Here is a 24,811-nt window from a genome sequence, read left to right as displayed (position 1 = left end):
ATTTTACAAAAAGCAGCTAAAAATGAAGCACATTCCTAAAAGCCTTCTTTAATAGGAAGGGATTAAAAAACATATATGAAATGAATTATTCCAAAAGGCACTTTTCTGAATTACAATGACTTCAAAACTAAGGCCCAAAGTTTCTGCTGCCTAGCTTCTCAGATCTAATGCCTTCTGTGGGTGAACAGCAACGTGCAGGACTTGTTACTTTTAATTAAGCCCAGATTCCTATGAGGAAATTACTAGGTGGATAGATGATGGTAGAGTGGTAGATGTGGTCTATCTTGATTTCAGTAAAGCATTTGACACTGTCTTCCACAGCATCCTTGTAGATAAGTTGATGAAGTATGGGTTTGATGATCAGGCAGTGAGGTGGATCAAGAACTGGTGGAAAGGAAGGAGTCAGAGAGTTGTAGTCAATGGGGCAGAATCTAGTTGGAGGCCTGTGACTAGTGGAGTCCCTCAGGAGTTGGTACTGGGACCGGTGTTGTTCAACATCTTTATCAACGACCTGGATGATGGTACAGAATGTACCCTCAACAAGTTTGCTGATGACACCAAGCTGGGAGGAGTGGCTGACACACCAGAAGGCTGTGCTGCCATTCAGAGAGACTTAGACAGGCTGGAGACTTGGGCGGGGAAAAACCTGATGAAGTTCAACAAGGGCAAGTGTAGAGTTTTGCATTTGGGGAAGAAAAATGCCATGTACCAGTACAGGTTGGGGGCTGACCTGCTTGAGAGCAGTGTAGGTGAAAGGGACCTGGGGGTCCTGGTGGACAGGAGGATGACCATGGGCCAACAGTGTGCCCTTGTGGCTAAGAAGGCCAGTGGCATCCTGGGGTGCATCAGAAAGGGGGTGGTTAGTAGGTCAAGAGAGGTTCTCCTCCCCCTCTGTTCTGTGTTGGTGAGGCCGCATCTGGAGTATTGTGTCCAGTTCTGGGCCCCTCAGTTCAAGAAGGACAGGGAACTGCTGGAAAGAGTCCAGCGCAGAGCCACAAAGATGATTAAGGGAGTGGAACATCTCCCTTATGAGCAAAGGCTGAGAGAGCTGGGTCTCTTTAGTTTGGAGGAGACTGAGGGGTGACCTCATCAATGTTTACAAATACGTAAAGGGTGAGTGTCAAGAAGATGGAGTTAAGCTTTTTTCAGTGATGACCAGTTATAGGACAAGGAGTAGTGGATATAAATTGGAGCATAGGAGGTTTAAGGTGAATAACAGGAAAAATTTTTTTACTGTGAGAGTGACAGAGCACTGGAACAGGCTGCCCAGAGAGGTTGTGGAGTCTTCTTCACTGGAGACATTCAAAACCTGCCTGGACGCCTTCCTGTGTGATGTACTCTAGGTGACCCTGCTCTGGCAGGGGGGTTGGACTAGATGATCTTTCGAGGTCCCTTCCAACCCCTATGATTCTATGATTCTATGATTCTATGATTCTTCTGCAAATCTCGTACCTACAGAGAACAGAAATGACTCAAGAGCAAATACAGTAACTGTCATGCATTGTACTTCACATATATATTCTGGAACTATGGAACATATGTTTCTAAAGTCTCAGCAACAGTAAGATCTGTGCCTGATAGTGTGTCCATGCACAAAGCCACAAAGCCTGGCTTTGTGGAGTTTGTGGTGGTATGTAATGTTTGTGTTCACCTTGCAGAGGCTGCAATAGCTGATCTCAGAGGAGGAGTTTTGGCTCAGGAAAGGATGTGGTAAAGTCTGCTGGATGATGAGGGGAATCACTGAATCCCTTGAGCAAGTGCCAGCTAGCTTATGAAAATCCCTGTAGAAAATGAGACTGCTTTCTCCTTTGGACACTAATGGAAAGAGGGTAGAAGTGATCCCTGCTTCTCCTGAGACAAAGTCAGGCAGGCTGCTATGAGGAGCAGAAATAGGCATGGTTTTGTCTAAAGGTCTGTTCATCACTGATGTCAAGAGCATGACATTCTGAACAAAGATCAAATGCTTTTCTCTAAAATCTATTTCCCAGATAAGGTCTCTGGGAAAAAAATGGGAAAGAGGAGGACAAGGAAGGAGAGGAAATTAATGAGGGAAATGCAGAAGGAGTCTTTCGTCATTAATGATGGGTACTAGAGGAGATACAGCTCTTTTTTTCCCCCCATTTTAAAGCTACAGCCTTAGGCAAGTTATACTAAAATTAGGTTATTTTGGTTCAGTGAAATATGATTCATTATTATAGTGATGAATTTTGCAGAAGACAGACAGAAGCAATTGTTGATTTAAATCCACACTATTTTTTTAATGGAAATAATTGATTATCTTGCTTTAGGGGATCTCTCAATTTTAGAATTATTTAAAATAAAACACTAATACAAAAACTATCCATTTGTGCAATATTAGTGAGAATTAGAGTGATTTTCTTTAAAGGCTCAGACAAAAGAAAAACACAAAAAAATCCCTAAATTCATTATTATTCTTGACTAAAACTTTCATAAACAATTAAAATAATTTCATTTTTGGTTATATTTCTCCACAAAGCACAATGCAGTTCTGAGCGAAGTAAAAAGTAGAAACCATGGATTTGTCTATTTTGAGGCAGTCATTGTTCTTTTTAATTAAATGTCAGATGCTCTCTGATGAGTCGCAAAGACTAGCTTAGGGCTAATTTAACACATTGAGTATATATAAATATGCAACTATGCAAAGCTTTTGCAGGCCAAAGCTATAATTCAGTGGAGTATTTAAATAAGAGATCTATCATACATACCTGTATACCCTCTTAACACTAACAGGTTGAAATACCTTGCAAGTTCAAAGCACAGATAGTAGGGTCCCTTTTCAGAATATCATAGAAATACATTGCAAACCAACTCTTGTTCAGAAAAAAAACAACCAAAAATAAGCATGACTAACACAGTTGTTTACATATTCTCCTTAGCTGGTACCTAGAAGTAAAGAGTAGAAACAAATAGGAACAGAAACTGAACGTCTTCACAAAGCACTCTATATGATGTAGTAAAACATGGACTTACTTGAGGGTGGTGAGTTCTGTAAGGGATGGCTGGGTGGCCTTGAGATAGCTCTCTCTCCTTGCAGCAATCTTTGGAGATGGCTTCGGACTTGTGTCTGAGTCTCCACTGTCATCATCCCCCATGGCTTTGATGTAACTGCCACTACGCATTCGTCGGCAGGGAATCTCGTCATCTTTCCCTCGTGGAGTGAATCCAGTCCATTCATCTTGAGGAACCTGAAGTGATGAACAAAATTCTCTTATTAGCACACTCTTCCCTGATGTAGCTGCACAGCAAGATTTGACTGTGCTAAGCCAAACCACAGCCATAAGAAAAACTCCCATAGCCAAAGGTCCACCTCAGTCCCATTTGATCCTGTGTTGCTGTTTGCATTGGAGGCCCACTTTTTCTCCTACATAGTCACAAGAACCTCTGGAGTTTTTTGCATTCTCCACTACTTATCTGGGAAGTTTCTAGCAAACATGCTGACATAGGAGCCCTAGTTATGTCTAATACCGGGCTGGATAAATCTGTTTGGGGTTTTGGTTTTTTTTGGTGGTTTCATTCAAAGCATTTACAAACCAGATCAGGGTAGTTTTGGTTCAGCTTAACATATTGAACACCTTTGGAGAGGCACAAAAGATGAATCTCTGTATCACAAACTTCAGACACAGTGTGCATAGCTATACTCACCAGGTTCATTTTGGCTCAAGATACATTTCAAATTAGTGGAACTATGTACTAATAATGACAAAAGTAGGGTTGCAATTGTGAAATTATACTATTGTTGCTTCTATAGCATAATTAGAGCAACTGGGCACCTGTCAGCTTGCAGGGATCCTCCTTTTGAATTATGTTAGTCTGAGTGTCTGAGTCATATGACTCTTTACTCTCTTTCTTCTTCTTACTGATGTGCACTGTTTCTCTTGATCAGAAGTAAGTGCTGTCCATTCTTTGCATTGGAAATCTGGAACACTGGGAATGTGCATTCATAAGATTTTGGGACATAGCAGGGGACAGCTCAAAAACACAGTGCCCTCTCCCACCCCTTCTCTCACTTCCTCTGCTCTTGGGACTTGTGACTATAGTAAACCAACACCCTTCTCTTCCCCATAACAGTGAAAACAACATGCAGTGAAGGAGGATCCTTGAAGGGGTTGTCCCAAAGTTGCTTTGCAGAGATCCCATTTTTATAGTAAAGGTTAAGCTGGAAGAGGGCTTTTTAGTTAAAAATATTTTATGTTAGATTTAAATAAAAGAAGCTGTGAATGTTTAGTTTGCTACTTTTCTGAATATTCTTAGTGAGTCAACTCTACAAAGCAAGTTATAGCTACAAAGCTTTAAAGCCCTTACAAGCCATATTAAAAAAGGAGTCTTCAATCTGAGGTGCTAAAATTTGTCATGCAGCTCATGAATACTACTATCTGTCAGGATAAACACCAAGTGTCTCTTTTCTATGGAAAGTTTGTTCTTTAACAAGAAATTTAAGTTCTGCTGAGTGAGTGTCTTGTGCATCCATTTCTTCCCAAACTGCAGGCAGAGCATTTACATGTCAGCTTGTTTAGACAATCAAAACTGAAACACTGGACTGTTTGCTAACAGCTTAACTTTTGATTCCCACTACAAACATAAGCTTAAGTCAAGAGGCTGTAAGCCCTTTCAAATGTTACTGTCAATGTAGGTAAATTTTTTTACGGCATTTTATCAATCTATATATACTGTTACAAAAACTACAATCCAAAAATCACTGTGCTATGCAAAGGAGCAAAGCATTCATGGGCTTATTACTAATTATAATTAATTAACCAAACTATTAATAACCCCTGCTATTGCTTTCTTTTCTAATTATTTCAAACCCCAGACCTTGCCCACTTTCTTCCTTCACTGACTTTCTTCTCATGCTACTGATGCACCGTACTCAGCAGTGATGAGGCCGCATCTCAAATACTGTGTTCAGTTTTGTGCCCTCACTACAAGGACAGTGAGGTGCTGGAGTGTGCAAAGAAGGGCAAAGAAGATAGTGAAGAGTCCGGAGAACAAGTCTTACAAGGAGTGTCTGAGGGAACTGGGGTTGTTTAGCCTGAAGAAAAGGAGACTGAGGGGAGACATTATTGCTCTCTATAACTACCTGAAAGGAGTAGCAAGGTGGGGGTTGGTCTCTCAAGCAACAAGTGATAGGACAAGAGGAAATGGCCTCAAGTTGTGCCTAGGGAGGTTTAGGTAGGGTATTAGGAAAAAATCTTCACTGAAATGATTGTCAAGCCCTGGAACAGGCTGCCCAGGGAACTGGTGGAGTCACCTTCCCTGGAGATACTTAAAAGATGTGCAGATGTCGCACTTACGGACAGGGTTTAGTGCTGAACCTGGCAGTGCTAGGCTAAAAATTGGACTTGATGATCTTAAAGGTCTTTTCAAAACAAAATGATACTACTTGGTAGTGGTTTTGATTCTGATTTCTGACCTACAAAAGTATGGAGAATTTTACGCTCCTCCAGCCACTTACGACAGAGAGAACAGTATTGTTTTAGGTCTTAATTCTTGCATTGGTTCTAGGCCTATAGCATCTTCAAACAACAAAAATACAAATTATATTCATACCAACTCTCACATATATTTTGGAACCTACAGTTTCTGCTTGTCAAATTTAAAATCTTTACTTTCCAAATCACTCATGTCCAAAACAGAAGTTAACTCAAGTTTAGAAAAATCAAGCTCTGCTGACATTTTGATGATATGCTCAGACTTCAGTCAGAAGTTTGAAACCTGTAATAGCACAACTCCTTCTAATGAGTGTTCAGGCAGATATTAGATGTCTAAGTCAGAGTATGTAGAGAATCTTTGAATTCTCAGAGGACATTCACCTTCATCTATTTAATATTTTATTTATTATACTTTAGTAAAAAATCTGTGCTTTTTCTTCTTAAAATAAATTAGTGAAATACTCTTCAATGCAATAAATAAAATATGTTAGAATAACTCTAAGGTTAGTGTCTTTAACTGAGAAAAAGTCAGGGTATTTCAAGTTATAGTCCTCATACAGAACCCATAATTCAGGCAAGCTGAACATTTGTAGTTTTATTAAATAATAGACATGCTGTTAAATTTAATGCTGTAGTTTATAGGTGTAATACAAGTGATGAGTGGTGCTGTGAGCACTATAACTCTGAAATTGTTGAATTCTGTTATCAATAACCTCATCCATAAGTACAATACCTTTTATCCCAAAGCTTCTCAAATGATTTAGATACAATTGGAAAAGTTCTGTAAGCTGGTTGCAATGAATTTACCAAAAAAAACCCTTCCTATTTACACACAAGCACTGTGTACTGTGATTAACTTTGAATGCTTTCCTCCAGCCCCACAATTTGTATGATGTGACTGGGAGGAAGTTTCCGGTTTGAGCTCTCCTCACTCAGTGAGCAATCACTGAAAATCAGAATGCTACTTTTCTAGGGGCTCTTCCACCTTTTAAAAACTCTAGCTGCAGAAAAAGAAAGCTGAACTGTTCACATAAAGACGAAGGGCAAAGCAGTCTGAAGGAGTGCCACAAACCCAGTGGCTGGCTTCTGTACTGGAAGTTACCTGCATGCGCTAAAGCAACGGAAATTATACTAATGCAACCCAAGTTCCATTACCATATTATAGGTTTAAGGGTAAACCCTGTATGTGCTAAGGAGAAAAGGATGGCTATCATTAGGAAAAACATCTGGATTTAGAGAACAGCCTAAAATATCAACCCAGATATGCTTCTAATTTCAGTTAACACATTAAGGAAGTTCAAGTGTGTGTGCAAATTATCTTTCCTGCCTAGACAAAGCTGCAGTAGAAGAATGTAATGAATATTTGATTAAAACCCTATTTTAGTTAACAGTCTGCCCAGTTTTCTTGCAGATGTTTAAGGCTGAGTGTTTTTTTTTGTTTTGTTTTGGTTTTGTTTGTTTGGTTTTTAAGGTTTCAGAATTTCTATTATTCTATGATTTAAAAGAATATTAGGGCAAGAAATCTGTGTCTGGTTCCCCTTTATCTTATCTCCACAAGAGTCAGAAACCCTAATTTCAGAAGCTGGAGTAGAAGAAAATGGTAATTCATTGTCCAAATGGTAGAGAGCACTTGCAGGGTAAAGAAATGCTTTAGAAGAAGTAGATACACTGACTGTGTTTTACTCGAGTAGGACAAACAACCCTTAAAGCTCAGCACTTCCTTTCATTGTACCTATTTTGTTTAGAAAGTACAGGCAGAAAAAATAATGTCAATATATTAATACTTTTGTGCCTATAGTAAAATACCTCAAGCAATACTGACTAAAAGAAGTGACCTGATTTTCAGAGTGCTTTCTTTGGTGCCTAAAAGGAATGGCTGTAGCAGCTCATAGTAGACAATGCAATTTACTGCCACAGTAGTGTTTCGTATCATGGGAAAAAAAGGAAACCAAGAAGCCCTCTCAAAACTACAAATTGTGAAAATAAAATTTGTCGCATTACTTCATGCGTTCTGTTCCTAGAGATACGGCACCAAACATTCTGTAGCATGTTTCCTTCTTTTGATCTGGAAAAATGCTGGGGATAGTGTCTATTTGAATCTCCAGCTTGTTTATTTTTCTCAGTCAGGAGGTGGCACAAATTTTCCTGCTGGCTCTTCCTTTGTTTTAATGGCCAATATTATGCCTTGCCAGGTCACAAACTGTACTGCACGCAAGTGCACGTGCATGGTATCTGCTGTCATAGAAGATTAATGGCATTAAGATGGACATACCTGAGATAAAGCTGTTTCATGCTTCTAAGAAAATCATATTATCCAATTACCTTGGCAATACCATTTTTTCATTATCAGAATATCAAGCAGGAACATCACTCACACGATTGGTTTTACTCTCATGAAAAAGGGGGAAGAGCTAAACTCAGATCTAACAATGAACACCATTGTTTTTATTAAAATAAAGCTATTATTATTCACACGATTGAAGTAGTAGAGATCCTGGAAACATTTCAGTCTGCAAATGATCTTCAAGATCATGTGCAATTCTTTCTTTACAAGTCTAAAAATAAAGAGTGCACCTATACAAAAAGTACTGTGAAACAGAACACAATTATTACTTGAAAATAAAGAGAAAATACTCAGCAAAGGCCTCTGAGTCAGGCAACTTACTGAAACTTAAGCAGAACAGCCCTAGAAATACAATGTTTGTTACAAGCATGAAAGCTAAGCTTGACTATAGTTTCTTCTGGTTAAATGGCACATATAAGATTCTTTTGTAAACAGAACAGACTATACCGATAACATACTGCCACCAGACGACATCTTACCTGGATTCACTATAGATTACCTGTCCTGATCTTTAACTAAATTTATGTTGCTTTGGAAGCATCCACACTTCATTATTAGCCAGGCTGGACTGACTAGTCAATGTCTTTTATTCATGTTTTTAAAGAAAGGAACTGGATTTTTCTAATAAACAGCCTAGTTCCCCAAATAAAGAAATTAAGCAAATAAGTGTACTCCTCCCCCATTTGCAAACATTCATTTCAAAGGCTCACACATAGTGGTATGTGAAATAAACCCAGCATGTCAGTTAAAAGGTAACAAAGCATATTTTATTCAATTGCTAAACAATAAAACTAGAATATCTGATTGCCTTCTGTTTGCCCAAAATTGGTTTTAACTTACCTTATTGGATGAAATAACAGAAAGATTGTCTCTATAGTAAATAAAGTTCATTATTGATCACTAGCTTGATTTGGGTTATTGCAGCTGAAATCATTAAAGCTTCTTCTTGTGCTTTGCCAAAGCAATGTGGATGACTATAGAAGTAAACACAAGGACTGGAAGGAGTGGCTAACCATGCTCACAGCAGTAGTCTTGTAACTTTAGCTCTCTATTAGTATGCAAATACTTAATGAAATGAAATCACACAACTGAAAAACAATGCTTAATGACTGCTCAGTGCAGATTTTCAAACCCATGCAATTTGGTTTTCTTAGCCGTTATTATGCCTCTTCTGCATGCTGTTAAGGAAGTTTCAACTGCCATCTTCCACTTTCTAAGCCTATTCCTAGCACTCATGAATATTGAATTAATCAGACCAATAAAGATGAGTAGCATTTTGTTCTATCAATGTACATGTATCAAGAATCATTGAAGTATGCTAAAAAAAAATAAAAAGGGAGCCTTCAAAAGCCTGAAGAACAATATACTTTTAATAAGTGTCAAGAGTTTTCAAAATGGCAGATAGGAAGATTGCTTCTAGTTAGGACAAAGTTAATATTCTCAATATCTGTAGCAACACATGCTTTACCTGGTACTGTTTCAGCAATCAGGTTCTCCTACAAATTCATTTAGTTTAGGGGACTTATCTCTATATTTTTTTCATAAAGACCATTAACAGTCAAGATGAAGACCCTGCCCAAGATTATAGAACACCACTTCCTCAATCTGAAAAGCCCACACCTTGCATCAAACCTGAAGAACCAGTGTGAATAATTCCAATCTCCCTTCATATAAAATAATTTTGGAAAATATTCTAGAACTGTATAAATCCTCAGAGAGTAAGTCAATAGACGATATTCATCAAGTACCTCTCCAGTTTTTAGTGGTGCTTTGACCACTAGCTTGTCAATCTGAGTCACATCCCATTTTATGAAGAAGAATGTGTACCTCCTACACAAAACAACCACGTCCCAATTCCAGATACATTTTCTCCTCCTGCTTTATGCATAAAACCCTAGCTAACCATGAAGAGGACCATGTGGATGCAATGATTCCAGCCAAGGGCCTTGCAACTTTGCTACCCCCAAACCTACAGCAACCACCACAGCTATTAGCTGACGGAAACAACTGAAGTCATAGAGCAGACACCATGACCTCAAACCAAAATTGCTTCAGTGATACTTATGGACAATTGTCTCTCTGTGGCAGATGGCAGATGTTCTTTCTCATCTTTCTCAACACCCTTGAAGCTTCCTGTGCAGTTGATTATAATGAGATATGGCTCCTGGCCCAAGTAAGAATGACAGTTAACATGAATACCAATCCTTGAAAGGACACTGTTAATGAATAGCAATGGAGAAATGTTCTTTCACTTCTAGATACCTTCTTTTGGGAAGAATCAGTCTTCTCCCATATAAGTTCAGCACCTGCATACAGTGACCAGTTGGCATCAAATGCCAGTGCTGGTAAACAAAATGTCATTTTTACTTTTCTTTCACTACACATGAACACAAGCCCACTATCAAGCAACCAGCAGGAAACTGGCTTGTGGATAGAGAACATGTAACTGAATCTGTATCCTTAGAGGAAAAGAGATGTGGTGGGGAGAGCACTTTTAGAAACAGTCCTTATGTTGTTTCTGTTGGCTGACTGGATAATCTTGGGTGCTTTGCTGGCGTTGCGCTCTTGCAGGCAGCAGCTGTAAGTAATGCAGTTAAGCTATCATCTCCAGCTGGCTATTAGTTCCTATCACATTTTAGTGTACAGTGGGTAGATGTCACTGAAATTTCAACAATGCTTTCTTTCGGATTAGAACAACGAAATATATCTGTGTAAGAAGCTTTCATATGGTGCTAAGGAAACCTTCTCGGTTTCAGAAGATCACAGCGTGTTCTCCTCAGTGACTCCAAACTTTCACCTCAGCTCCTTTAGTAGTGTCCCACTGGATACCAAATCAAGGTCATGGTCTTGACTCTCATCTGCTGAGAAGTGAATTGCTAGATACGGGGAAATGTCAGAGATTTCCTAACAAACTGATTAGCAGGCTGGGGTTATGTCAGTAAAGCAAAATTAGATACAAACTTATTTGCATAAAAGGCTCTTAGAGACAATTGAAAGACTGTCTCTGGAAGCCCTGGCCCATCAGAACTGTCACGGTGCCTTATCCAGCTGTGTGACACATTGCTTAGACTTTGATGAGACACGTACATATCTATCAGAAGTCCAGCAAAGAAAGTCCATTGCACAGGCTCAGGGTAAGAGGATGAAAGGACAAACAATATACAACAGATTCATGTTCTTGTTGCTCAATTCACTGGCGACAGAAGCACAGCTGTGCAAGAAGCACAGCTCAAGACCATTTGTAAGGCTGATCAGAAAATGTGGCCAGCTGCTCCCAGCTCAAACCACTCTTCTGGCACTGCAGTACTTCCCCACCCAAGATCTGTACTACAAATTCCATTCTTGAAACAAAGAAACCAACAAATGGATGTAGGTGAAATATTCCTTATTACTTTGGACTGACTGAGGAAAATATATCACCATTGAGTGTTTTTTTCCTCCATCTACTTTGCGTGTTCCCACAATAAAAGTTAAGGATTTAAAACTATGCGCTATTAGACCATAATGATGTTAACAGAATGAATCAGCAGCAGCACAAGTTTATCTAGAAAAAATAAGATCGGTGTCAGTATATTGAGAAGTTACAGAATGATGATAAAAATAGAGGAGAGAAAAATATTACCTAAGGAACATGGGCAGACAAAACTGCAACTAAATGTGAAGTACTGACACCGCTGTAGAACAGCTCTCTTAGTACTTCTGTGGCCCGCATTACTGCACTACTCAGACACCAAAGGTCAGCCCAGGTTTTAATGAAATGAGTGAGCACAGAGAAGTTGTTAAGGTGAAATACAGGGCAAGATCATGCTCACCAACTCAGCTGACAACTTCTTTTTTACTTTTTTAAGGTAGGCTAAAGGACTGCAAAGATAAGGAGGATAGCTATACTGAAATACTCTCCTACATGTTTGTCTTAGTATAGCAAAGACTTGTTGGGTAGGTTTGCAGTTGGGCTAAATAACCAAAATCTATGCTCAATGGCTTTATTTGTTATTAAGATACTTTTTGTAAATAAGCTATTTGGTGCTTAATTTATATTTTCCAAGTGATGAGAAATTCCCTAACTTTATTTATTATGCATACAATGTATTGCATAAACTGAAATAAAATAGTTTTCTGTGAATGGCATTTAAAAATATTTTTAGATACTAGTGTATTTTAAAATTAATGAACACTTAAGAATTTCCAAACATTTCCAAATTATCATTCCATTACCTGGAAGCTGGCCCAGAATAAAATATATGACATTTTATTTCACAATTCTTTATTTGCTTCACTAGCTTTACCAAGAAGTATATTTCATATGAGCTCAGTAAAAAAAATCTGAAACTTATACCTCATACACTTTTAGATCTGACCAAAAACTGAAGGGGAAATAATAAATGCTTCATTAATTTTCAATTTATATGTGAATAAGAGAAAAAAAGTCATGTCTTCATATATATATATATATATATATATGAAGAATGGAAGATTAGTATCAATGGACATTAAAATACAACTTTTATATATATATAAAAAGGACAAGGACATACTCAAAGATTAATTTGAATATTGTAGATGCGACAGAAACACAACCACCACAAATGAGGAAAATTTAGAGATTAACTGAAAATGCAGATTGACTTGTGTAAGTAAGATCAGTATAAGAGTTCTAACATAAATTGCTGTGTCATAATGATAAACACTTTGGAATTGAACATACCGCATTAAGAAATCGTATGACAGATACTGGTCCTTATTAGCCCCCTCACCTAGAGTGATGCTCTCTATTTGGCCATCTGTGGACAGAGGCAACAGAAAGAGGCTGTGATTGATCAGTATCTTCCAAAAACTGTGGAATTGCCGTGTCCTGAGATTGGAAAACAAGTCACTTTAACTATTAATTTCTTAACACTACACATTTTATAATAAGGCACATTATAGACCATCTTCGCACAGGAAACTGGGCGCAGTATGCACCAGAGCCCTTTGCCACCACAAAAATTCTTACTACACCCACAAACTTGGCTTATATTTTTATAGTATTTCTCAAAGTCTCCTACCAAAGGACAAGCAATGCAAATATGGAACTCAGGTGACTGCACTGTCATCCCTATCTACTGCACTTCAGTTTGCAGAATTAGAATTTCCATCCTCAGCCCAAAGTATCTGGTACAACTGACTTTAATCTCATCAAATGGGATTAAAAGAAAACACATGACTGAGCCACATAAGAAAAAAAAAGAAGAATAACACTTAAAATGTCATTCTTTGTATTTTTCTCCATCTCTTAATGAATGGACCAAGGACAATGGGAATAGTAATTACAGGGAACATTGAATGGCAAAACTATAATAAGAGAAAAACTCTGCAGCATCTTTGATACTCTATTAGCTTCAAAAATCATGAATTCGTAGCAAACAAGAGTGTCAAAAATACCTACCCATATTTTTAGATCCTACTGCTCACAGAAAAGGCAACATTTTTTTTCCAATAGTTTTGCATAGTTTTAATTTTTCCAGAGGAGAAGCTACCAGAGAAGTAGAGGCTTTCCACTACTTTATAAACTATTCTCTCAAGGTAGAGAAACCATTTTGAAGAAGAATTTTGAGAAAACATGAAAATTTCCTTCTCCTCTTCCTTCAAATTAGTCCAACTCTAAACCTGGATCAAATAAAAGCACTTCCTGAAGTAAGAATCAGCTGGAAACAAAAAAGAACCTTATGGTTCTGCTATCCAGCTCCTCATTCTTGACAAGAGAGATAGAGACAAGAGAAAAAACAAATTCCATTCCCAAAACAGAGGATGAGAGGAAAACGTTTGCTTGACAGTCTTTAGACTAGTCTGGGAGCTAATATATATTTCTGAAGATGAACAGTGTTGACCCAAGCCTCCCCTAGACCTCCAAGCATGGACATTGTGCCTCAGCATCAGGGCTGGAAGCGAAGCCTGCTGGGGTAAAGAAAGACTGTACAATGCAGGAGGACTCTGCTCTTGATCCAGATTCCAAAGCATGAGAAATAAGCCCATCTGTAACATCTACTACTGCCAGTTCCTTCCACAGATCAGTTATGTGGAAAATATCACACTGAGTGAGATAATTGTTTGTTATTTCCATGTCTTTACACTGAGATTTCACCCAGATACTTCATGATAAAATCCCTTACAAGCAAATGTGAAGTCAGTGTCATCTGTGATGTCTGATATACTCAGATCTATACAGATAAAGAAAATTAACCTGAATATGCTGAGTTGAAAAGAAGTCACTTCTTCATTGAATTCAGATACTATCACAAGAAGAGTTTGTATGAACAAAATAGTTGCCTGTTTCAAGGATCAGAGAGTTTATGTCCTGGATCATAAAAAACAGCCTAATTTACAAATGAGTTGATCAAACTGTCCACTTAACATGTCAACATAATTAACATAACAAAATTATATTACCAGTATTGTAATGAATTTTCAGCTTTCATCCCATTTAGTGCATTTCTAATTGTTCTAACACAGGACTCCACCTTTTGGAACAATTATGAGAAAGTCTCAGGAAAATAAGATACACAGAATACTTCTGCCCCCCAATAAGGGAGTAATACACTGCTTCTGTTGATATATATTTATATTGCAGGACAGTCAAAAGACCTCAGCTGGGTTCTGCACCCCATTGTGCTGGGCACTTTGGGTACACAAAACGGAACAAAGGCCCAGCCCCAAAGGGCTTGTAGACTAAAAAGATAAGTGATATAGTGAAGAGAAAGGCAATGGGACACATTCAAAATAGACTGACTTTTTAATTCCTATATCCATTTGTCATCCTTTCAATCTGCCAAGAGAGAATAATCCTGACCTGCTTCCTCAAAGCTATCCTGATCTGTTTGAATATTATTTCCAATGCTAATCAAAGCATGGTTAAGATTTTCCTTTTTTTTTTTTTTTTAAAAAAAAAAGGCAATTTCTAACCAGTTTTATTTCCCTGGCTTTTACAAACAAGTATACAATTAGAACAAATGAAGCAGAATGAAATGAAAACAAAAATAAAACTACCAGTGAGGATGGGAAACACAGTGAGAATTTAGTTATTCTAAGTAAGAATTTAGTTATTCTAATTCTTGCCCTTGACAATTGTTGGACATATTTTCATACAGACACAGATAATGTCCTCTAATTCCACTTCAAGAATCTATTCCTGTCAGTTAAACATTATCTAAAAGTCCCTATGGAGGTGTTCATTTAAAGCTGATGCTGGCACAGTTTCTTGTTCTTTTCTAGCCATCTGGTCACCTACTGAATTGTCAGCTATTTTATCTAAACCTGAGAGTAAGACTGAAGAAGTAAACAAAAACATTAACAAAAGAAAAGTCAGGGTCCAAAGTAACCGCAACAATCAAGCCTAAAGTTACAATTTCTTCTCACTCACAACATTTAGACAGAAAAGACTTAATGAAAAAACCCAACACCCTCAAAAGGTTGCAACATGAGGCTATTTTTAAACCCCTGTCCCTCCTCAGTCCATACACACAGCTGTAAACACCCACTGATCAATCACATTGCCCCCTCTCCCTCCACCCCTCTCTCCTAACAGCTAATAGAAAATACACAGATCCATTTCTTTACATTAAAACTTAGAATCCCAGAGGCTGGCATTCAAAATGATTTTGTGTGCCATTCAATAAAACCTTTTAAGATAATTTTTTAACTGTGGACGTCTCAGTCCTATGCTTTCACTGCATACTGACAAACAACAGAATGTGGAAGCTGACTGTCTCAGTAAAGCATCCATACAAGAAAACTCGCTACAGTTTCTATACAAATAGACAAGAGTCCCACTACATTAAAATGAAACCAAATCATCTTAGCAAACCTCTTTTTTCCTCATGGTCTTCTCTCTTCTCTGTGCAACGTTGTTCCATCTTACACACACACTTAGATGTGCCATAAGTGCTTCGTTTAAAGTGCATAAAAGCTATCCAGAGCTCTCCTAAGAATGAAACAGTTTAAATATTTTCTGATCCATGTTCCTGCCACAAACATTCACCCGCAGTGAGATAGCTCCAAGAGCAGACATCTGATTCTTGACATTTAAAGATACAATACTGGTGAAAAATAGTGACGCTGTATTAACTGCAAACAGCTTGTGAGGGAGTAGGTGATGTACTCCTAATATGTATAATCGGAACAAGCAATAATTTCAACCTTTTGATTTTTTATTTTTGACTCAAAGCCATGAGAAAGAGGAATAGCCAGATAAACAAATCTGGACACATTATAATAACTGTTTTATGAGAATTTATATTCTATGGCAAAGAGGAAAGTAGGTTGTTTTCCTGCTGGATGAAGTATTAAAGTAACCCAAAGTTCCTCAAAAGGGTATCAAAAGCTTTCATTCTAAAATAAGCAGTAAATGAAGGCAAAACTTGCAATTACAGAAGTCAAATAATTTGTATCCTGGTAACATTCGGTTAAGTGACATTGTAACGCTAAGTGCAAGCACTACAACATCACATTCCCTATACCCCTACTGTGAGTGCCTTACAAATTTAAAAAGTACACAGAAAGGTCTTATTTTTCCCACATGAAAAAACTAAGCCTGTTCCAACATGAAATGTTTCTTTGAAATACTGAATGCTGGAAACAATAAGAAAAAAAAAAAAGAAAAAGCAGATTTTATTTTAATTTCAGCAACATTACCCCTTGTTTGGTGACCAGTGACCTCTCCAGAAAGTTGAAATATCAGAGCAAACCTCCATCCCCCAAAAACATCTGAGACAAGGCAGAGCACAGTTAACAGCAATCAGTTCTCCACACTGTACCTGGAGGTACTGACATGACCGTTCCTGTTGACACGTCTCTGCCTTCACCACTGTCTGGTCCATGTTAACTGATGCTTTCTGGTAAACTTCACGGGCTCTGCTCACGGTTAATGTAGAGGACCAAGAACTTTTCTTCATTAACTGGGAGTCCAAACTCACAGGCAGGTTTGCACAGGTAGAGCATTTGACATCATTATTGCTTCTGGATGACTTCACAGTATGTTCGCTAATAGTGTTATAGGCTTCCATAAAGTATTGGGAAGAAGAACGATCAGGGCATCTTCCCATGGTCATGACCCCACTGGGACCATGATAAATGCAAACATCATTGTCCAAGTTGTCATCTGAACTCCACCATCCTGATGCATTGGATCTGGGCTTACCTTCTGATCGCCTTTCTTTACTCTTGCTGCGCTTCCCATACCTCAACGTCTGTGACTCCTCCGGGCTTGCTTTACTCCCGTTGACACTCCCCTTGGATGGTCCCTCCAGTGAATGGGACTTGGTAAAGAGCTTTTGGACAGAATGGACCAGATGCCGGATCCTCCCTGGGCTGTCACTGCGGTGCTCCATGGCAGTCCGCTTGTACTGCAGAGTGTGGTAGCCATCCCGATTCAGAGGCAGCTGCCGCTCAAACTGGTCCAAAAGGTTGGCAGGAATGCGGTTGGTCTTGTTGGCAGTTCCGTGGGGAACCAGAGTACACTCGTCCTTGAGTTCATGGTGGGAATTGTAATGCCTCCGGGGAAACGTGCTGCTGGCAATCTGATCGCCGTAGGGCACCATGCACTCCGCCTGAAAAGAGTTCCTTTGAGTGTAGTAAGGGTGGTCTGCAGGATGGGGGTCCACTGGGTTTAACAAATATGGCTTCCGGTCTGGGTGGTGTGGCAGACTGTCACATGGAGGGTCACAGGCAACTCCATGGTGATGACTACGGCTGCTAGATAATCCCTTCATCGCTGATGTAAAGCAAGTCCCAAAGTCATCTAATACGTATGGCTGTGTGATGGGCAGATCTCAGAGAAAGGCCTGAAAGAATGAAATACAACAGAAGCCATAAGACATTCAAGCTAAGAGAAAAACCAGCATGTGCACATTTAGTGTTCATAGCTTCTTATTCTAAAAACAATAGGAATAAACACTCTCTGATTATTTTTATCGCTTAATCTTTTCCATGTCAAACACAGCAATGGAGGATACCTAAATAATACACAAGAAAACTTACCTTGTTCCACCAGCTGGAAAAGAGATGCAAGAACATTATTCTAATATGAAATTCACTATTCATGAATCTACAACAAGCTAAGAATCACCACCTTAACTCAAAAACCTCAGGCCTGAAAACATTCATGGACATGGGCCTCCCAGGAAGCCTCAACAGCCCATCTGCACATTTTCAGGGGCAAATACATACATTTTAAAAGATAATGTCTATAACAGAGCACTTTATAGGTTACTCTGGGCCAAATACAAAGTCTGATGCCATTTATGGGAAACTTCTGCCTGCAATACACATCTGTTCCCTATTCAAGTGCAGTTTTACTCGATCTCTATGCTGTCTGCTGAGACTGTAAGCAACTCTAGACAACATAAAAATACTATTTCTGTAAGATCTTTTCAAATTAAGAATAAAACAATACTACAGTACACTAACTCTGTCAAGGTGAAGTCAAATTAACTGTTTAATAACCTATATATTTGAGGTGGTTTTATTTACTGTTCACTCTCTCCTATTCCCAACAAAAATCTTATTCTGATAATGAATGGTGTAGTTAAATTTTCCATAACTTTTCAGAGAACTAAGTATTTAAATATTCCCACCTACACCTTCTACCATTAGGGGAACTGGTATAGCCCAGATTTGCACAGTGTTATAACAGTGTAAAGGATTTAAACATTTAGTATCTGGATGTAGTTATTTGGCCCTGAAGTGACTTGTAATGTTATAGACTATTGATTACAAGTTGAAAATTGAAATCTTCATCACAAGTGATAAAATAACTGCTCTATCTGAGGACAGATGTTCTTGTTTCAGCTCTCACCACTAGCAAAATCTGGATGCAACCGCTACTGCAATGTCTGAGCTCCTACTGTGTAAATTATAGGTTTTCAGCTGAGCCAAAATATTCTCATGGTGCTGTCTCAGCTCCTGATGGGCAGAAGACTCCTTAGAGGGTTCCCTCTCATGCCACACACAACTGAAATGGGAGTCACTCAGCTACTTTATTCCTTTTCGTCATGGCTAATCTCATAATGCTCTTGGAAATATCACCCTTGAGATCTTTCTTGGAGTATGGATAGACATGCATAGCAAACAGTTTTCCATGCTGTTCCTCCAGTGTTCTCTCAAATAAAGATCTTGTTTTAACAGGTTGTAGATACTGTATCTACAAATTGGCAACAACAAAGTTTTCGAAAATAACATGAAGTCAGTGTCAGTCTGGAGAAGCATGTTCTGCATTTAATCAGACCATATTTCATATTTTCTTCTTAATCTGTAGTGAGCTAAAAAGGAGGTTTTTTCAATATGCTTCAAAGCTGGTGTGGATGTCCTGCATTTCACTTCCCCTCACTGGATCCCTGCAATGCAGAAAATGTTCATTCTTGGGAGACCCTGAATTCCAAAAAAAAGTTTCCATAAAACCTCAAAAGGCACTTCATATATTCCAAATGGATAAGCTCACTGGCTTACCCGAAGAGGTGAATGGCCAAAGGCACTTTTAAAAGCAGAAAATTAGTATATTCAGAGAGCTGGACCTGTCATTTATACTGTAGTGACAATTAGCACTTCTAAAGAACATTATACATCTCTCCACATCTTTTAAAAATGTGATCTATTAGACACTGTAACAGAGAAATTTCCAAAGGGATGCATGCAGTAGTAGATCCATTACTTAGATCACTGAAAACGTGACTTGACCTAGAATGTCCTGTCAAGAAGAATACCACTAAACTATATAATTATCAAACAAAAATACTCCAATCTCTGTTATCTATGAATATCTTTCACCAGTGAAAACAAGGCTCCAGCCAGTTAATTTTTATTTAAATCCATTTATAATCATGCAAGAGTCCTCAAGATGACTGATAAATTATCTTCGGGCTAACAACAGACTAGTGTGCTATATAAGATAAAAACAGTAAAACCTTGCCCCAAATATATGAGAAAGACATGGAAAAGCTCGGTGAAGTGGAACATGCCCAGAACCAGTGGATTATTTCCATTTTTTCATTATCTGAATGGGTATCTGTCTTCATAGGAGACATGTTTCATCCCTCTGGTCATTTTTGTGGCCCTCCTCTGGAGTCGCTCCAACATGTCCACAGAATTATGAATATTCTGTATTCTTAATATATCGATAGAGCAGAATGGCTATAATGACGAAACACTTGATCTGATCCATAGGCTGGGACATAATAATGAGGAACATCACTGATGATAATGTGGACCTGTTAGAGTGTGTTGAGAGGAGGGCAATGAAAATGGTCTGAGGGCTGGAGCACCTTTCTTATGAAGACAGGCTGAGGGAGTTGGGGTTGATCAGCCTGAAGAAGAGAAGGCTCTGGGAGGACCTTATAGCAAGTGACCTTCCAGTACCTGAAAGGGGCCTGTAAGAAGGCTGGGGAAGACCTGTTCACTAGGGCATGTGACAACAGGACAAGGGGTAATGGCCTTAAGCTAGAAAAGGGTAGATTAAGTTGGACACTAGGAAAAAGTTCTTTAAGATGAGGGTGGTGAATCACTGAAACAGGTTGCCTAGAGTGGTGGGGGCAGTCCCATCCCTGCAGACACTCAAGGTCAGGCTTGATGGGGCTCTGAGCAATCTGTTCTAGTGTGAGATGTCCCTGCTTATTGTAGGGGGGTTGGACTAGATGACCTTTAGAGATCCTGTCCAACCCAAGACCTTCTATGATTCTAGCATGAAGACAAAAGATGAGCTAAAAGATGCAAGTATGGTTTGACAGATGAGAGCAGTAGTGTTACCAGTTGTGTTGTGGATGCACCAGCAATATGGATGCTAAGGAGGATGTGCAGGAAGCCTTAAAAAGTGAAAAAGCTTATGAAAAGTGACATTTGTCTGTATAGAGAGAAAGAGGCAGGGTTTCCATAAATTGTGGAGGAAGACTGGCTAAGTATTGCTATATGAGCTTGGATGGCAAGTAGGATGGTGGAAATGTTTAGGAGAGAAGATAACATTTAGTTTTACACCCATTTTGAGTCTGAGCTGTCAATGAATCTTCCATGAGGAAGGACTGGAGAAAAAAGCATAAAATATGTAAGATGATCAGCTCAGGAGGAATCAGATGAACAGATACAGAGAATAACACAGAAAATATGCTTGTGAAAGTAAAAGATCATAGAGTTACAAACAAAAAGGAGGATAAAGCTTCACAAGAGCAGCAGATTTAAAAAGAGGAGGGGAAAAAAGAATTAGCAAAAACCAGAGTGATAGAAAAAACAAATAAAAATCAAAAGAGAGCAACCAACCTGAGTAACCAAACAGAGTGATGTTAAAGGCTTAAAAAGCTGGGAGAAAATCCAGTTTGGGGTATATAACTCTAAGACAGGTGTATGCATTAGAACATTGTGGTTTTTTTTTTTTTTTTTTTTTTTTTTTTTTTTTCTGTTGGAACAGCACTGAAAACATTTATTTCATCATGTGTCAACTGTGTTTAAAAAAAAATAATAAAAAAAATTAACTACAACATAGCTTCATTTTACCTTGACTATTTCTGCTACAATAATGAAAGTGTAACAAGTTAGAAAAAAAAAACAAACCAAAAACCCAAGAGCGTACTATAGTGCACCTTCCAGGAAGGAAAGAGTAAGTATAATATACTCTGCACTGAAGAAAGGAGTGGTGCTTTTCTTAAAGATTAAGTGGAAAAATCTTCTGCACAGAAAAAAACCCCAAAAAACACCAATGCAGTTCCTAAATCATTCTCACACCTCAATCCCGCTTCAGTATGTTAATATACGTCTAGAAAAAAACACACCCTACAGCCTCTGATTCCATCAGTATTTTTCAAAACATATGCACCATTTTCTGTAATTGTGTTGGCTGAACCTATCAATCATTGTTTAGAGCAATTAACAGTTGGAGACAGGGCTATCTGATCATGTCATGAATAGCTGAGAATAAGTCAATTAAGATTTTTATTGTATTGTTATTTTTTGGTCAAGCTAGGAACATTTAATTACTCATTAAATAAGGCAAGATAATTGATGAACATACTTCATATTAATAAACAGTGGAAATAGTAATTCTATGGACAGCAGACCAAAACCACTTGATGGCATAGGAAAAATGAGATGTTAAATAGAACAGCATTTTAAAGATGAAAAATGCTTATTACTTTTAACATTCATGTTACATTTACTTTTGTTTTCTCAGGGATGCCTTAGGTAAGAAGGATATGAATGTATTCATCCTTGCGGCTAACATGGTGTCCCTAATGCACAATGATTTGTTGGAGTAACTTAGTGGCTAGAAAATGGCATAATTAATTCTTATGTAATTACAGTGAAAAAGCATGGAAAAGAACAAAAGCTGAATGCAAAAATTGCCTGCACTTTTGCAAATTTGATTTAACTATATTGTCTACTCATGTGTTCCAAATTTATTCATAAAACACTTCTTCAAGAAAGATATTATTTCCCTTAGATATATGTGAAATTCCCTTATAAAAGATTTACTGATATTCCAGATAGTCTCATGAGACTGCAGAATTAAGTTTCTTGTATTTTTACAGGAAAGTAAGAAATGCATTCACAAAAATATGCATATATAGATATATAGGAAGTAATTAGTAAGGAGAAATTAGTAGATGGTACAAAATGGATAATTAATAACTCAAAATTACCAATATAAAAACACAGTTTGTGGCCACTAGCAAGTCACAAACCTTCATAATTTAAAAGTATTTTATAGAATCAGCATGGAGAATCAACATTCATAATTTTATCTTTTTTCAGTAATCTGATTATGTTGTAGCAGGCCAAGATTCAGAGTCAGGCAAACTGCCATATGAATGCTCTTGCATTATAGAGAAGAAAGGCAATGTGGTATTATGTGTAGTTACCAACACAGACACCCTAACAGCCAACCCTAACCCTACCACCAACAGAGACACCCTAATTAAGCCTCATCAGGAGTGCAGCATCATAAATCTAATACCCTTGTCTGTTCAGAAACCAGGGAGTGAGGGATACTGAAATTTTTTAATTGTTTGGTGAATGTGTTTCTTCTAAGATACCATTCAATGAGTTAGAGGATGCTTCTGAATCCTCAGCTTTCTGCCAGATCCAGAAACTGGAGGGGCTCGCACACAGGTGGAGGGCAATGTATACACATAATGTCATGTATGTACAGCTCCGCAACATGAAAGCATTTAATCATGTACACAAATTGAACCACACCTTTGGACCATATTGTTTCCTACAGCTCAGATCACAGCAACACTTTTACAGAGAAGTTGTGTTACTGTTTGAACTGAAAGGACATAAATTACGCTTTTTAGCTGTACTATATGTAATTGTGCTCCCGTTTCATGCCCTATGATAAACAAAGAGAAGTTCTCATTTCCATATTGAACAGATGAGGTTCTCAGCATTTGCTTATCTGTTTATTCACATGCTACGGGATGTTCCCAGGGAAATGTCTTTCCCTGATTTTCAGACTTTTGCAAATACATGGAAGATACATTTAGACTGATATTCAAACTTGCACATGCTCCCCATGCAGCACCTTGCTGTATCCCAAAGGTCTTGACATTTTGCAGCCATTCTGTGCATCCTTCCTGTTATTTTACATTACATTAATAAAAATCTAGACTTCAATAAAAGGATACATATTCTAAAATGCATCCATCCACATATCAGAGGTGTCCAGAAGAAAATGAGGACTCCAATTATCTTCCTAATCTTTTCGGGCATGTAAAATGAAAGATACTGTGCCTCAGGTGCAATTCTCACGAGAATGTCTGGCTTTTGCTTCCACATCAGCAATCCCATCAGGAAAGTGATATTTACAATATCATTTAATCTTGAATAGTGGACGAGGAGTCATAAAAAGAAATGTTTTGGCCAGTAACATAAACTCATTCCAAGTTCATGGACAGATCAAGAAGTGGGAGTAACTAGGGGAAAAATGTAATTAAACTCTAGCTGATCTGTGAGGAGTCCCTGGTGAGTGGTAAGCATAAAGAAAAAACGAGAGGCATTCCATGAACAATGCAATAAAAGCTGATGTTTTTATTTTTTTCTGTCTTCAGCCAACAATACTTAGTTTGCTTATCACTTATTCTATGCTTACCACTTATTTGCGGTGACAAGTTTCACTTCTACCTTTGATGACTGTTTTCATCTATGCGCTTTTAGTGAGCAACTGTGGTGGTCAGCACATGCCTTCAAGGTTTGGTTTTGGATTTCTTTTCTTCATGTCTGTGGCTCAAAGTAAGTTGGTTCTTCACTAGGAGTGTCACTAGAACTGTACTCACTAAAGGAGCCTTACACATAAATAATCTCTGAATCATATCTAAATTCATTACAAGGTCAGCAAGAATTCTAGCAGTAATATCCTGTCAGGAGCGCAACTGGCAATAGGCAGGATTGCATGCAAAAATCTTGGCTCTACAAGTAGAAGTACTATACTGTCATTATCTGCTTTTCCACTCTCCTCATTTGTAAACACAATTAACAGTTAACTTCTAAAAAAATCTGATCTGCTCCAGTGAATAATAATATACTGTGTAATTAGAGTGCTCATGCCTTTTCTGTGGTATAGGACATGGAGTCTCTCTGACTCAAAGAGGTATGGCACATAGGTTGGAGGGCCTGTTGTGAATGCCACTGCAAATTCAGAACAGCCAATTAACATTTTCTTCTCCTGGAAAGAAATTGACCAGGAGATTATGCCTGTATAATATGCAGGCAAGATAATACATTAATTGGAATCATTTGATAAACATCACAAAGGCAGCACTGAGGCATGAATATTCCTCATATACAAGTTTAGATGTTGCATTAGATGTGTGCTTGCAGCCCAGAAAGCCAACTGCATCCCAGGCTGCATCAAAAGAAGTGTGACTAGCAGTTTGAGATAGGTGATTTTCCCCTTCTGCTCTGGTCTCCTGAGACCCCTCCTGGAGTACTGTGTCCAGTTCTGAAGCCCCCAACACAGAAAAGACATGGAGCTTAGAGGATTGTCATGAAGATTATCACAGGACTA

At 38.2% G+C, this 24,811-nt stretch overlaps 1 protein-coding gene across 5 annotated transcripts in view; it reads right to left on the bottom strand.

Moving 5' to 3' along the window:
- DLGAP1 (DLG associated protein 1) overlaps nucleotides 1-24,811 on the bottom strand; it is a 411,297-nt gene that overhangs the window by 122,749 nt on the left and 263,737 nt on the right. For 4 of the 5 annotated variants that reach the window (XM_051611840.1, XM_051611837.1, XM_051611838.1 and 1 more), the window contains 2 exons: nucleotides 16,584-17,609; nucleotides 2,992-3,206 (listed from right to left, as the gene is read on the bottom strand). In XM_051611840.1, the coding sequence (XP_051467800.1) occupies nucleotides 2,992-3,206; nucleotides 16,584-17,537 (1,169 nt within the window). In that variant the 5' untranslated portion in view covers nucleotides 17,538-17,609. Of the gene's footprint in view, nucleotides 1-2,991; nucleotides 3,207-15,634; nucleotides 15,856-16,583; nucleotides 17,610-24,811 lie in introns of those variants that run through there. The other variant, XM_051611842.1, reaches the window with a different exon arrangement.

The sequence above is a fragment of the Apus apus genome, chromosome 2, assembly GCF_020740795.1.
Source record: "Apus apus isolate bApuApu2 chromosome 2, bApuApu2.pri.cur, whole genome shotgun sequence".
Lineage (NCBI taxonomy): Eukaryota > Metazoa > Chordata > Aves > Apodiformes > Apodidae > Apus > Apus apus.
This window is presented reverse-complemented; position numbering and strand designations above follow the sequence as displayed.